General features: G+C 32.2%; 2 protein-coding genes across 3 annotated transcripts; both read right to left on the bottom strand.

Moving 5' to 3' along the window:
- Positions 1 to 7: 7 nt before the first annotated feature.
- Positions 8 to 2,289, bottom strand: LOC103842191 (ethylene-responsive transcription factor RAP2-2). Of its 2 annotated transcripts, none has more exons than XM_033285276.1 (3): positions 1,839 to 2,289; positions 462 to 1,268; positions 8 to 313 (listed from the first exon to the last, which is right to left on the bottom strand). In XM_033285276.1, the coding sequence occupies exons 1-2, from the start codon at positions 2,128 to 2,130 to the stop codon at positions 463 to 465; spliced, it is 1,098 nt and encodes a 365-aa protein (XP_033141167.1). In that variant the 5' UTR covers positions 2,131 to 2,289; the 3' UTR covers positions 8 to 313; position 462. The 2 variants fall into 2 exon arrangements, with proteins under 2 accessions (XP_033141167.1, XP_033141166.1); XM_033285275.1 differs by having other exon boundaries at positions 16 to 313; positions 415 to 1,268; positions 1,839 to 2,288.
- A 1,179-nt stretch (positions 2,290 to 3,468) lies between these two features.
- Positions 3,469 to 15,703, bottom strand: LOC103842181 (protein LURP-one-related 11). The gene is made up of 2 exons (XM_009118808.3): positions 11,615 to 15,703; positions 3,469 to 11,526 (listed from the first exon to the last, which is right to left on the bottom strand). The coding sequence occupies exons 1-2, from the start codon at positions 11,927 to 11,929 to the stop codon at positions 11,149 to 11,151; spliced, it is 693 nt and encodes a 230-aa protein (XP_009117056.1). The 5' UTR covers positions 11,930 to 15,703; the 3' UTR covers positions 3,469 to 11,148.
- Positions 15,704 to 16,320: the final 617 nt, after the last annotated feature.

Raw genomic sequence — 16,320 nt, 5'->3', positions numbered from 1 at the left:
TTCACAATACAAACAGAGCTTCCATATAGTTTTCATTATATAATGTTAAATAAGTATGGGTACAAAACAAAACACTTGCGAGGGTGATGATACCAAGATCAAAAACAGAGCTTAATAGATTTAATAAGCTGTCTTAGAAAAGAAGAAAGAAAAAACTGAAAGGAAGAGGACTCATAAGATAGATTATACCTCTATTTACTAATCATCACCACATTTATTTCAGAGAATTTAAAAGACATTCATATATAAGATAAAAACGATGCAACAAGCTCCAGGTTGTGACTTGTACCGTTCCCTCTTCAACAGCGAAATCCTGCCAGACAAGAAAAACAAACAACCAGACTGTAAGATTAGGAAACCAAAGTTAAGACTGTTTTGTCTTCACAACAGAATCCACTATGGGTTGAAACTCACCAACACACACATAGCTCTATTTACAAATTAGGCAAACCATCACTCACTTCAGAAGACTCCTTCCAGCATGTAATTGATATCATCTAAGCTCCATAGGTCCATCGGGTTCTCCTCTCCCTGAGTCACAGCAACAGCATCTACACCAAGCATGGCTTCAACTTCTAATGGAGATGGAGATTCCCACAAGGCATTGTCAAGGTATGCCATCAGATCATCAGACTGGTTGCTTGTTCCGTCATCAGAGCTGGGTTTGAGCTTCTTGGCTGCATTGGTTTCTTCAGTGAACGGAGCTTGGTTATTACCGACTAGCATCGAAGAGATCTCAGGTGTCTTGGGGCCGTGGTCGCTCCACCCAAACTCAGAGCAGTCAAATGAGTTACTCCCCTGATCAGAACCGAAGTAGTGGTTGTTGTACGAGTTTGTTAACCCAAACTGATTGTTGTACATCTGAGGCTTCTCTTCCACGAAACTCACATCACCAAAGGAGTTGTTGCAGTACTGACTCATTGGCTGCTGAACCAAAGCTGGGCTTTGGTTTGGTTTAGCCACCAGCTTCTTAGCAGAAGGTCGTTTCTGGGAGACGCTACGGTTGTTGTTGCTCTCCTCCGGGAAATTCACCTTAGCTTTACTGCCACGGATCCTGCGTGCAGCTGCATCATAGGCTCTTGCTGCTTCCTCGGCGGTGTCGAATGTACCAAGCCATTCCCTGGAGCCTTTTCTAGGATCACGGATCTCAGCAGCCCATTTTCCCCAAGGTCGCTGCCTAATCCCCCTGTACTGGTTCTTTCTCTTCCTCTTAGCAGACTTCTCAGCTTGGCCACCGGACTCTATGATCTTCTTGCCAGACACTGAACCTAATGGAGTCAAAACACACAATATCAATCAGTCAAAACTGCATCTCTCCATGGGATCTGGACATAGGCAACTCCAAATCCCCGGTAAGCTGGTAGATAGTTAACATTGTAAGTTGGTAACAAAACCAATAATATCAACAAAATCCAAAGACGTTCAAACAACAATTAATTAGACTCTATGGTTTAATAGAGTCAAAACACACAATATCAATCAATCGATCGATCATATGATCATTCATAAAACTACATCCCTTCAGGAGCTACGAGATCTGGACATCAGCAACTCCAAGATTCAGTAAGCTGGTAGATAATCAATCAACAACATCCAGAGACTTTCAAACAACAATCAAACGCTAAACACTAAGTAAAGCCTCTGAGAAACAAAGATCTAAATCATTTCATGAATCATACAAAAGTCAAACAAGCCCTTAGACATAATCTCAATATCTCTTCTTCGCAAATAAAGATCTCATCTTTCCTATCGAAATGGCGAAAAGAAACTAACTTTCATGAACACTCACAAAACCCATTCACGTAAAGTGAGATTCGAATCAATCCCAGAGATTTTACCAGTGGCGGTGGGAGGGGAAGCTACGGGCTTGGTGGTCGCGGTGAAGACAAAGGGCTTCACTTTAGCGAAGACATCATCATCTTCATCATCGTCTTCGCAGTCAAAAGACGCGTCGTCATCCTCAAACCCTTGAAAGTCAGCCTCGAACTCATCGTCCAGATCGAAGAAATCGGATCGCTTCTTCGAAGCTTTCCCCTTGTTCTTCTTCAGATCCGGCCAGAGAAACTCGCTCGTGACGCGGCGGGAACTCGGCGGAGGGATGAAATCGGAGATTATAGCTCCTCCACACATGGCGAATAGCTCAGATTCGGGGGGGGGGGGGGGGGGGGGGGGGTTAAATACTCAGAAACACAAACTTTGCGGCGAAACTGTAAATATTAGCTTCTTTGGGGTTCTCTTTTGTTTTCTCTCTCTCGCTGTGGTTTGATTATACTCTCCAGAAAGATTGAGAATGGTGCGTTGTATATTATATAGTTTGATTACTTACGATTGTACCCTTGCTTGTGAGAGTTGTTCTACAATAATGCCATTGTGAGTTAAACACTTTTTGTTAAAGTTAATGTGATTTCTCATCTTTTAGGCTGGTGGATATAATCATTTACAATTTGTTGCTCATAATCTCATAAATAAAATGTTATAATTGGTGGGGATTTTATTGTTTTGATCATTATATATGGAAGATAATCATCAATGACATTGACAATGAAACTAACTAATTTTTATCTTTCCATTCAAAGTATTTTAAACTTTATTGTATGATTGAGTTTTAATTTCTTTATATTTGTTTCAATAAAAACTTTATTTTAATGGTACAATTAGTTAAACAAATTATTGATTTTGATTACACAGAGAAGTTGAAATTTACATTATATTCAACTACTATACCAAAGTTGTTTTACAAAATATATTGAAAATCTAGGCATAGTTGTTTTTTTGTCGAAATGTTAAATATATATGCATAGGTTAAAGTTATATATATATATATATATGTATTAAACAAAATATAACAAGTCGTTATTCAAAAAGTTAGACTGTAGAGTTATTTCATAAGACTGGTGCACCTGTACATGGTAGGTTGCATCTCAATGGAACTTAAAACATTTTCTTCATATAGTTTAATTTTTTAATCAAACAATTTTGCACTTTGATGGTATGACAAGTCGTAGAAGACTTTCATTAAACTTTCGAGAAATGAAAGGAAAATATATCATACGAAGTTAGATACCTCTTCTCATTTAAAGTAGGAAAATTAGTTTTTTTTTTTTTTTTTTTGGTAAAAATGTTAAGATAGGAAAATTAGTTGAGCTGGATTGTTTGAGTTTTCTAAAGTTTGAGTTTAATAGCATTTTAGAATGTTTGAGTTTTCATTTAAAATATACTAGGGTCGGCCCGCCCTACGGGCGGGATATATTTTACTTATGATTTAGGTTATTATTTTTTGTATGATTTTGTGGTTTGTATTTTAGGTTTGCATTTTTAAAAAGTGTGTATGATACACTACAAAAAAAAGGATCATATTACATCACATAAGCATAGTATCAGAAAAACGAATGATATCAATTTGAGACAATTATTAATTAATGATACAAAATATTTGTTTTAACATCAATTATTGTAATCGTTGTTGTTATTAAATTATCTTCGTATATATTAATCTTTGTTAAGAAAGTGAAAATCAATTAAAAGATATATTATATTTCACATACATGTAAAAATATGTAGCTTACTCTAAACTAAAAATAATTTTAATTTTTACTATTTTTTGTTGTTCTTATCAGAAATCAAAGGTTTGATAAATTAATAAAAATCTTTTATTTTTTCATTAATGTAACTATTTTACATTTTTAGTGTTTTTATATTTTTATTTTAAAATTAAGTAAAATAAAAATGCATGTCACTACAGTTGAGATTTAATACATAAATTATGAATTATTTTTCATTCTTATATATTTGTTTGTGAATGCATTGGTACTTTTTTATACGTTTTTAAAACTATTGAGTTAGATAATGTGAAAAATGAATCAATTTACAATTTTTTTTTCCTAAAGTTAGTTAAATAACATAACAATCTAAAATTGATTATTTAAGTATACACACATTATATCAATACTATTATCAAATAAACCATATCATCCAAATATTTATCAAATAAACCATATGAAGCCAAGATCGTACTACATTTTCAGATTAAGTAACACTCATTCATTTAAGCAGGAATTTTAAAATTATTTACTATGAAATTAATAATCCCTTATAGCATATTACTATAATATAAAGTTATAAAAATATATTCAAACCAATAGCTACTTTAAAATCATAATATGTAGACTACAAAAAATAATGTATCTTTACGTTAATGGAATTTAAACCAATATATTTTTGGTTAATTAAGTTCATAAAGAACTTTATGAATCATATAAAATTTTCTTTGTACAACTTAGTTAAATTGTTTGGATGGCCAATTAGTTTAGAGAGATATAGAGAATCATGGAATCTATGGTACCAACATTGCATCCATGTTGTTTGTATTTCTCTTCTCATTGACATTGTCCTCTGCTGTTACTTCTCAGAGAGAGCCACGTAAGAGTAATTGTTGCATATTCTTTCTTTTTCTTCTTGATTGTAATTCTCGAAAGAGTCAGCATGAAGACATTGGTTTTGGCTCTAAGTATAGCCAAGTAAGTAGTTCACAAAGCTTTCATGACTCAGAAGATAGACACGTATAAACATGTTAACCACATCCCTCAGAATACAGTGACTGTTGGAATAAACCAAAAGATAGAAATTTACAAATCAGGAATTTACTTATAGATATACCAACTCTACTATTTTCTTTTTTTGTTAAAATTACAAAATTATCTTACCATAAAAAACGTAAAAAAAAATGTAATCATTAAATCAGAAATTTACTTAGAGTAATCCCAACTTTACTAATTCCCCCTTTTGTTAAAATTTACAAAAATATCTTACCATAAAAGTGTAAAAAATGTAATCATTAATTCTTTTTATTGTTTGCCTTTTTCCCTCATCTTTGTTGGTGACAAAACATTAAAAAGTACAAATCTCTGAACCTTTCTCATCTAATCTATGTCTTCTCATGTCCTTCACACGTATAAAAATCGCCAATCCAGGTTTGATCAGAATCATCATCCAAATAATTGCCTCCTTCTCTTGGTTAGAAGAGAGATAGAGAGAAATACATAATTGTGGAGATAAATGGGAAACAGTCTCAACTCATATAGCATTTTTTTCCTTCTCTCAGGTCTGCAATGGTACATCTCACCTATTCCAGTCTGTATTTAAGAATCTGAAACAAAATACTATCTCTCATCATTCCCTCTCTATAAAATACAGACAAAACCCACATTCATAGATAATTCATTAATTCTGCTTGCAGAAAGGCCCCATCCATGTATTCCAGATCTCCAAAAGAAGACCCGATCAATTTCTGTCCTTCGTGGCATGAAACATACATATTAGATTTGATGATAATACCAAAAAGAATACACGTAGACTGAAATCTCATTAAAACATCAGAGAATGCTTGCCTGCAGTGTGAGAAACCATGTTCATTGCTGCAAGTTCCAGTTACGGACCAACCCAGTTGCTTGTCCCTTGGATTGAAGAGGAAGGAAACCAAGCAAGAATTAAATCGCAGAGAAGGAAGAAAATATAGGAAAAAGCAACGCAGCTCTTAACACAGGTGAGATTCATTTTGTGGCACGGCATATAAGACAACAACCTCAGTGCTATGAAGGCTGCACCATGTGGTCGTGAGAACTTGTTGCAGCTTTAGTACTTCGTACTGTTGTTATGGCGTAATGTTCACTACTTGTTGGGGCAATGCTTGATTGAACGTCCCGAGAGAGAAGTGCCTAGAGAAAAGATAATCAAACACGGAGCCAACATAATAGATTTAATTAAGCTTTCAAATTATATGATCAATCTGAAGAGAAGCACTTTGAACAAATAGAAGAGACTAAGTCTAATCCTAGAAAAAACACAGACATACAAATATTTAATATTGATATTACTCTATCAATGAGTATACTTCTTCCTAATTATCAGTAGAATTCTAAAATAATTAGGTCCATAGATAGCATAAGGAGAGATGCCTGATGATTTATGTCAAGAGAACTAATAAAGAGCTTATCTTTGCCTTAGGTCAAAGTTTAGTGATCTCGTGCAACAAATTTCTTTTACCATCAATTCTCTGCAACACAATTATAAATAGTTTATTGTCAACTAACGTACTGGAACAAAAAAAAAAAGTCGAGGTCATCATAAGCTGGGGATTTAACAGAAGGAGTAAGCCTGCATATATATAAAGATATCCAAAGTAATTTAGTATATAGCAAAAGAACTTAAGAAACAAACTAAAAGATATACATCCTATTTTCAAATCTGAAATCAAAGAAATAGAAATCGAGTGAGAGAAATTTCCATACCTAAAATACGTATATAACAGTTTCATAATGTTTAGTTTAAGAACACTATGACCATCAGTTTAATAACATAAAAAGTCTATGAACATAATCTTAAGAACACTTCTAACATCGATTAAAAAGCACTTTGAACATGAGTTTATGGATATAAAGCACTCTGAACATGAGTTTAAGAACAGATTTACCTTTGAATCCAGTAAGAGCACATCAAGATACATCAGTTCCCCTCCACGTTTCACATTCTTGGCTTCCCAGAATCTGAGCAACAACACTTAGACGTTGGAGGAGCAGCCTCCAGATTTCAAATCAGAAAGAAAGATTTAGTGTTTTCACAGATTGTGAGGATGTTGTTCAAATGAAAAAGCTAACCTTTTATAGATGAAGAATAGACCGCCTTGCAGAGACATAACTTACAATCAATGCCAAGATCGTGCTAAATGTCGGTCTTTGGAGTTAAGAAGGCGATGATGGCGTCGAATCTGTAACTCAGACGGTTTCGGTTGAGTAGAGTAGAAGGCTAAACGACTTATGTGGAGACAGACGAAGAGATTCTCCATCTCGTTTCAGTCATTGAAACACTATGTAGCACCGAGACGGAGACGGATACGGGGACAGAAACGGGGACGGAATCGGGGACGGGAAACGGCAAAACTAAAAATGTAAAGATACGGGTACGACATATATATGTGTAAAAAAATATATAATATCTATAAGTTTAAACTATAAACAAGTCAAACTATAAATTTCAACGTAAAAGTAGAGCAAAGAACATAAATTCACAACCATAAACTAAAAAACAGAGCAAAGAACATATAGACACGATCATAGAGTTAACAAAACAGAGAACATTTGATATAACCACGAGCAGTAACCATTAGGTAATTAAAATATTGGAGTTATAATAGATAATGTGAAACACCATTGATAGTGTGAGAGAGGACGCATAAAAAAGTAACGGACTTGGAAGAAGAACAAAAACCTTTGCGACTTGTGTAAGTAATCAAATTTGGGCCATTCCGTTTGGGCTTCAATTATGACGATTAACAAAATGCCCACACACATATCTTAAAATGAAACTCTGCGGTTTATTTGACTGGACACGTGTCGGCTCTATAGGAAAGGAGTTTCCACGTGGACATCCCAGGAGTGACACCAACAATTTTTTATATATATAGATTACTACTATACCAGCTCTAATATTTATCTCTTCTCTGGATTCCTTGATGTTTAGATCAATTTTAACATGCTGACAACATCTACTGCGCTACTGACGTAAATAATAGTACATATCAAAGGTAAGGGTAATATGAAAAACATGCCATAGAATCTTGACCAACGGTGCCAAAGATACGTCAAAGTGTAGCCGTGTAACCATGGTAAATAAAGGAGGCCATGAAAATTTAAAAGTGTTTTAAGTGCATGCATCATTCAATAATACTATTCTTTAAGAACGAAAAACCTAGAGACCGAAATATATTTAAGCAATGGCCAAAAAACAATAGTTAAACAGGCCGCTTTATTGAACAGAAAATGAATGATGTAGCAAAATTTAACATTCAACAGACATCTTTATATTTAATGAAAATACTATAGATAATAAAATTTGAGAAAAAACGAAATTAATAAATTAACAATTAGCTAGCAACATGACATCTTCCACGTATGAGGTATATACATACGTTACATATACATAGATGTATACTTCTAATTCTGGTCATGCCAGCCTGTAGTTGAAATACTGTATACATATTCCCACATGATTGCCGATTTCAAGGAAGTAATATCTATATATGTGTTAAGAGTCGACGAGATTGGTTGGACTTCCATAATCTGTTGAATCAAAATAAGGGAAACCCATCCCTAGATGATATTATCATGGAGTGACAGCAAATATCTGGAAACAAATTGTTTTTTAGAGATCATCAATTCATCATATATATGTGCGTTTGTGTGACAGGAAGCTTATTGAGACTTGGGAAGATATAAAAGAAAGACAAGTTGATGAACAAATTGACAAGGTCTGCGTTGTCCGGGTCCCTCCTTGTACCACACACTTACGCACATCTTCGTAGTTAAACTTACTGTAAAAATTATAATCTGTTGTCTATTGTTTGTTAATTTCGTATTAAGTATCCTAATTGATATTACCTAGTGCCTCTTATCATTTCTTAACAGCAACTTACTTCTTTTGATCGATTATGTTTCCTCGAAATAATATTAGGGAATTAATACACGTAATCAATATGTACAAAAATAAAGTTAAGCCAAGATATGATATAAAGTTAGGAATGCAAAAGGAGGTAGGACCATTTTCTTTTGGCTCGATCGAGACAAAGCTCATGTAATAGCTGATCTCAAGAAACAGAAGATGATGTAACTTCTGAAAGCACCCGTTCCTGCCATCATTTTTGTTGCATTATTAAATGAACTATACGCACTCAAATAATTGTTTTGAATAAAAAATATATTAAAATGCACATTTTTGTTCTATATTTTCTAGAAGAAAGTAATGAAACTGTTTTGATCTTTTTGGCTGGTATGCGGTGATCGGCATTTATTTCAGATGGCTGTAAAAGAATCCAGAAAGCCCCCAGTCGAATATTTCAATCTCAAATCTAGGTCTTTGTTTGACACAAAATCTTGGTGTCTGCCACTACTAGCGGTGAACTACACACACCAACACACGTGAACTACACACACGTATAGTAGAGTTAAAATACAAACGAAAAGGAAAAAGAATTGCATTGATTATTTATTCATTTGTATGCTACAGACAAATTGCGAACTCAGCAACCTGAGTGGTCAAACGAATAATGAAGTGATAATATATTGTCCATCAACTCGCTTATAAGTAAAAACAAATATCATGAAGTGAAAGTGGATGGGCTTGGAGCTTTAAGCTTCACAAGCCTCATTTAGATGCCCACATCACAAATGAAAAATATTTACTCAAAAACATACACACTCAAAGTCAAGCGCCTTGCATACTAGATATATATCAAAGCCGTTATTACATTCGATAATTAATTAATTAGCAATAATGATATTTTGTATCGTATGAGATTAACCGTCATATAATAGCAAGATCTTTCTCTGCCCGCTTAAACTAGGAGCTCGGCAATAAGCTGAAGTAATTGGTGTCGGAACAACTCCAAGATGAATCACTGAGACTATACACACAAAAGATTCATACTTTATAGGCACTAATGGCTTCACAGCGATTATTTATGTCATAAAAGCTTTCTCCTTTTAACATGCGGCTTTCGTACTTAGCTGATAGTTAATAGTTTCATTGCCTTTGTCTCAACTTAGGCGCTGATCGTGATCTCATTGTGTCCAATTCTCTCATCTCTATATATGTCAAATTCTCTAACACATACTCTCCTAGTCTCCTCCCAGAGTATAATTTGATGAATTTTTTTAACGAGACACCGTTAGCTATTGCTCCTGTTATAGCGCTACAAGAAAACATCCCGCTGCTTTTCCCTCTTTGACTTGAGTTTGATTTGGGTGTGCATTCACGTTTATGAAAAAACATCATTCTGCTTGTCCCTTCTTTTTAAAAAATGCATTTCTTATTTACGAACACAGAATATATGAACATTTTTGGATATAAGTTGTATAATGATATCAAAATTTTGTCGGATGAAACAACTTCGTTTTGCCTTCTTTGCGGTCTAGCACCTCTTTTCCATGCTGCTTTTCTGTGTTACTCTTAGCTAGAGATTTGCTCGTTTATCACAATCACTCTCTACAGATGCTTACAAGTTGAAATCCTATCATACATCACTCTCTACAGATGCTTACAATAAGTTTAACAGATTGTTTTCTGCTCTCATGTTTTTTTATCTTTTTTTTACCATGGAACTAATTATTTTAGATTTTACAGTTTGTCAATAACTTATTGTAACACCGGGGGTGATTGGTTAGGCTGTAACTGTAAAAAATTTATCTTAGAATTTAGTTTGTAGAATTTTCTGATTTAACTTTAAGGGATGTAACTTTAAAATTTCCTACAGCTAAAAGATGGAGCTTTAGAAAATAAAATTTTTACAACAATTTTTTGTATATTTTTGCTATAGCTTTAGTTTTTTGGTTGTAACTTTAAAAACTAAAATAAAGCATCATTGGTAGTATTTAGGATTGCAGATGAAATTAAAGCTAAAGTCACTTCCTACAGCCTAACCAATCACCCCATCTTCGTCTTTATTTTTGAAATGACAAAAAAAACATATTAAATTTTTACCTTTTCTTGTTTATGGAAAAACATAACATGTTACACATTTCCATTAATTACATGTTATAGTCTTCTAGACGACAAATGTATTGCACATATAAAATAGTGGATTGGAGCTTCAAGATGTGTTTCGGTATGGTGCATCGTCGTTTTAGTGTTTTAACGAAATGAACGATACAGATCTTCTCCTGGGAATCGAATCAAATCCCACCCACAAAGTTTTTATAATATGGGAGCCCTGCAAAAGAAAATTTAATAATTGGGATTTTGCTGGTAGTTCTGCTACTTAATTAATCACATACTTTAATTCGCTTTATATTATCTATGGAAATTTCTCAGCAGCCACGTTAAACTTTCTTCGCCAATTACCCTTAACATTTAACATTTAACATTTAAAATTGGCTCCATCTTTCTAGTCTTTTAAGCATTTAAATGAATAGTGACAAAAAAACATTTAAATGAGTAAAAGAGAGCTTACGCTCACTTTATTGAAACTTTTATATCTTACAAGTATCATACATCAGTTGTATTTTCATTAGCAACAACGACAAAAGTTTGTGAAAGTTAAAAACTAATAATAATTTAAACCCAAAAACACCATCAGTTAGTGATGGTTTTCACTTTTTATTACAGTTTACAGTTGATAAGGCTATGAGTTAAAATAAGTCCGATGATGAAACAGTGATCAACTTGTGACTCAACCATCATCGTCAAAACATCATCTCCTAACTCCAAACCATTCCTCGATTGTTTTCTCTTCACTTCTGCCACAAGTCTTCCACAACTCTCCTCGATCCCTAAACTTGATCCCCGAGTTACCATCTTATAACAATATTCTTCATTGTTTCTACACGACCCCGTTGTGACTCTATACGAAGAAGATGAATCTTTACTATGAATCTTAAACATATTATTTTTCACTCGAAAATAGTCTAAGTTTGTTGCTGATTCAGCTGTGCCCGTCGGTGATCTGTATCCTTCCCAGGTTTTGAATAATCCAAACTTCTGTAAACATACAAAAAAACTTAATTAGTTTCAAGTGAATAAAAACGTTAGAAACTTGCATGAAAATAACTTTGGTACGTGTCTCTACCTGTCTACGTAAGGTCAACAAGACACGACCGTGTAAATCCATTAGGTAAACTTCACGGCAGCTCTTAGAATTATAATTATCGACACGATAAATTATATTTCCCTTTGAATCGAAGACGGTGCAGCCGTTTGTATTGAACACCAACGACTTCATCCAAATCGTGAAACTCTCTTTCTCCGTCGTCAAGTACGGCGAGCTTGTTTCTTCTCCGGTGGCGAGGGTTTTCCGGTCGGGATGAATCTTCACCATAGTTTCCGCTGGACGGATTCGGTTCTGCCAAGCTTTTGTCTCGCAAGGTCGTCGGAATATTTGCATATAATATATATCGATATATATCGAGACAATTTTTTTTTTTTTTTGTCTGATTTGATTTGGTCGACATGGGCTGAAACTTGGGGTTGTATATATACTAGGACGATTTGCGCGGAAGTTATTTACCTTATTCGTTTGTGATTAGTGTAAGTCAACTTAATGATTGTCTACTAGTTTATGTAATTATTCAATGTTCAAAGTAATTTAGTTCTTATCACATTAAGTTTCCACGTGTTTTAGAAGAAAGTTGGTCCCATTATATGTTTGAATCTTAATTTTTTTTTAATTATACGTGTTATCTCGAGTTATATTTATATTGTTTTATCTTGTGTACATTGATGTGTGAACTGCTATATATATATGTGTATATCTTTTTTTTTTTTTGTAAAAAAATGTGTATATCGATGACGAGGTCTTCCTCCACATGTTTAATGTGAAATCCTGGCAACAATCTTTGGAATATAATAAAAATAAGACATTCATAATTTAACTAGACTGATATAGATGGGGTTCTAGGTAGCTTGAGAAGTTGCTCTATCGATTTTGAATTGTATTAATTAATAGTAATTAGTCAACAGGAATGTATATATGTGTGTAGAAAAATGTGAAATCCTCTTAGATAATAAAACAACTATCAATAAAATCATAAAATGGCAATAATAACATATCAAATCAGATTTCGTTCTACTTCTAGATATTAAATTAAATATAGTCACTTTTTGGTGTACAAATATATTCACACAATACCAGCGACCGCATATAAAAATTAGTCAATGCCTGATATAGTACACCAACTTAATCATTTTTAGGTGCATTGATTTCTTAGCAAGTTAGCATACATATATGTGTGTATATATATTAGAGCTATAAATTCTTTTTCTTGTTGGAAGTGCATAAATTCTTCTTCTAAGCAACAACGAAAGCTTTTCTTTCATATGCTTAGATTATCAATTAAGTAAATTTAAAATTTGTCGTAGATGAGTAAATGGAGTTGAAGTCGACGAAGAGTTCATTGTGTCACATGTTTTAGGTCTTAGGCGGATAAGCGTCAGACATCATTACCCTTTTGTTTCTCTCTTAATTATATATATGTTTAGTTTCTTTCTTTAATCGTGTAAAACTACAAAATTAGGTTTTTTCGTTTTGTCGTATTAATTTATACACTTTAATTGAGTAATATAACTTTGGCATGTTGAACTTTTCTCGTGGCTGACGAATTCCCGAAATTATACTAATTAAAATGCAAGTTGAAGTATATTATTTTGGCAAGATAACTGAAAAAAAGAAAGAAAAACATTTTGAAAATAGAAATATAAACGCTTTTGTTATACCATGAAATAAGTTATTAATTAGTTAGAGATTTTTATGGTATAGTAGCATTCATAATTTTTTTAAGAAAAAAAAACACTGATATTGACACTTTAACCTCGTCTTCCTTTTTCATGTAGATTGCGTTAGTCGAAGAGTTTCATGGTTTAATAAACAACTTTTACGACACTTTCTGACGTAAGTCTTTTGAACTATGAATTAAATAACCTTTTGTCCCTAAGCGTACATCATCCGTCACAAATCCAATTTAGATGACACAAACGATCCAATATATTTAACCTTTAGGAGGCACTTTTGTGTTGGGATAAGCACCAGGTCCATATATCGATTACTGACAAAAAGTAGAGGGATTGTTTAGAATTTTGTTAGGTTAATTTAACCAATTTATGATCTAGTGTATTAAGTACTTTAATGGACGTATTAGGTAGCCTAATCTTATTTTTCAAGCATATACTTACTTGTCTATTGGTTTGCAAAAGGCCACTTAATGATCATCTTAATTAAACTATGTGTGAGTAATCCTAATTCATATTATTATTATAAGAGCACTTTTCGGGGGGTCATTTTAAGAGATTGGAATGAGACACAAAAGATTAGCATGCTTGAGGCTGACAAACAGATACATACAAAAAAGTTGGGCGTGTACGCCCTGAGTCCATTGACCTGTAAACACATCCAGACGGCCCAAACTCATGACACAAGAAAAAACAATATCGTATCAATAAATTCCAAAATCTTAATGATCTGATCAATCTCATTTCATTTTAGGCTAATGTTGCATTATTATCCATTTAGTTTTAGAAGAATGTTGAAGCAGAAAAACTTTATGTTGGTGATATGGTTTCAAAAGGAAAATGTGACCTCTGTTAAAGTTTCTATTGATGATTGACACAGTACAAGGACTAAAATTTGAGAAAGAAGAAACCATATAATTGAAGACACGATTTCTTTGCAAGATTTTAACTATTATGCAGATTCTCTATTTCCACTGTGAAGATATATGAATGAAGCTACAAGCTTCCAGCCAATTTATGTATTGATCTGACACTTGAATACCTCTCAGGATTATTGATCTAGCGATATCACTGAAAACAAACATGAATATCAGTCAATAGCTCGTTTTTGATAAAACAAAACTTTTGATATTTTTGATCGTGTTATCTTGGGATTGTGATGTGCATTTCTTCCAAGAATATGATATGTTTTCTCGATTTTGATTTCATATGTGGAAAGATCTTTGCTATTCGTGAAAAAAACACAGCACAAATGTTTTTCCCCCAGGATGATAATTTTTCTCATTAGTTTCGTGTTATTGTAATGTCATCCTTGACATTTGTGATACTTCATACCTATATACTCTTGTGACTAGGAAAATGCTTAGTCCTTTCTTATATTGAAGGGCTCCACATCTCGCGTATGTAGATAGCGAAAAACTCAGCCATTTTTAGTTATCGGAAGCAGAATAAGATGTAGTATCGGTGGTATTTAATTTTAATGGATTTTATTGAAGGCACCAAGTTATTTTCAGTGCAATCAATTGGTATAAGTCTCCTTATAGATTGATTAGGTTTAGTTTAGCAAGATTTTCGTAAATTTTAGTGAAGATATAGTTATACCAACGTATATTTCAACTCAATGAGAATATACTAAATTTAGCTAAGAAATCTGAAATCTATATAGAACAACATAATTGTGGTAGAAGATATGAACGCTAAACTGTTTTGGAGTCTTACTTATCTCAATGTTGTGATTATAGTTTAATAAAAACATATATAAATAAATTGTATGGAAGAAAAAATATACATAAGTAAGAATGTTCAAAATATAAGATACTTTGTATGATTTTTTGATAGTGACATTTGAATCACAAATAACAGTAATAATAATAATATAACAGAGATTGGTTTTTAAGTAGATATATGATAGTGTTTCAAAAAAGAGAGTAGATATATATTATAATGACATATTAACTTTTCTATGAGTATATTTAGCAATGGAATCACGAGATCATATGAAAGAGTAGTTAGTGTGTGGTGGTAATTATGTATATAGGATATATGTTAGAATATGTGCTATTTTGCATAATATAACCAAAACAAAAGTTGGGTGATGAATTATAAATTTATGCAGATACAATTATAACTGATATTCACAACCATATTTTAAGTAACACTATAGTATATGATCAGAGCGTGCTCACCCTTCTAAAAAACTGCAAGAGCTTTAGACTTCTAACTTATAGCCAAACTAGATTTTAACCCCCACGTTCATGCAGATATTTTTTTATTTTATAAATGCATTAGATATTATTACAAATGTTTTAAATGTAAAATTTTTATTTTAGTATTATATATTATGTAACTCTATGATATTATTGTTTATATTTTTTATTTAGCATTATTCATATATAGTGATTTTTAATACATTTTACTTTGTTATTAATGTTTATTTCTTACTAATATATTTTGAGTTAGATACAATAAAATAACAATATGAAATAATCAAATAGAAAACCTCCTTCAATATTATTTTTGAGATATATTATTTTAGTATTTTACATAATTTACGTAAAAAAAATTGTTTAAATATTATAGCCCTATTATTTTAGTAAATTTTATACATAGTAGCATCTATCATATTATTTTACTAAATTTTATTGATATAAGATATTTTTTGATGCTATGATATTAAGTTTTTTTTAATTATATTTTCAAAATATTCGATTGCTTTAATTTTTACAACATATATATTTTGTTTTTTTCTGTGGTGCATTTCAAAAAGTTATTCTTGATTATCGGTGATTTAATATTTTGTAAAATTTGAAATATTATAATTTCGAGTTTGAATATTTATTTTCAAAATTTATATTTTATCAAGTAAACTTTGAAAAATTACGGTACTATATTTGAGTTTGGAAGATTACATTTTGAATTTTTTTTTGTTATTACATTAATACACTAATTTATAATAAAATATATTTAAATTTTTGGTGATATTTTCTAAATTTTCTCAATTGATTTTGATATAATTAAGAAAAAATTATAATTAAAATTTGATTTGAACTA

Source organism: Brassica rapa, chromosome A01 (genome assembly GCF_000309985.2).
Source record: "Brassica rapa cultivar Chiifu-401-42 chromosome A01, CAAS_Brap_v3.01, whole genome shotgun sequence".
Classification (NCBI taxonomy): Eukaryota; Viridiplantae; Streptophyta; class Magnoliopsida; order Brassicales; family Brassicaceae; genus Brassica; species Brassica rapa.
This window is presented reverse-complemented; position numbering and strand designations above follow the sequence as displayed.

Excerpts from the sequence above, each read along its gene's own strand:
- LOC103842191 (XM_033285276.1), bottom strand. The coding sequence starts at position 2,130 with ATGTGTGGAGGAGCTATAATCTCCGATTTCATCCCTCCGCCGAGTTCC. Across the intron at positions 1,269-1,838 it reads TTCCCCTCCCACCGCCACTG|GTTCAGTGTCTGGCAAGAAG; the intron begins GTAAAATCTCTG and ends TGACTCCATTAG.
- LOC103842181 (XM_009118808.3), bottom strand. The coding sequence starts at position 11,929 with ATGCAAATATTCCGACGACCTTGCGAGACAAAAGCTTGGCAGAACCGA. Across the intron at positions 11,527-11,614 it reads TGTTGACCTTACGTAGACAG|AAGTTTGGATTATTCAAAAC; the intron begins GTAGAGACACGT and ends GTATGTTTACAG.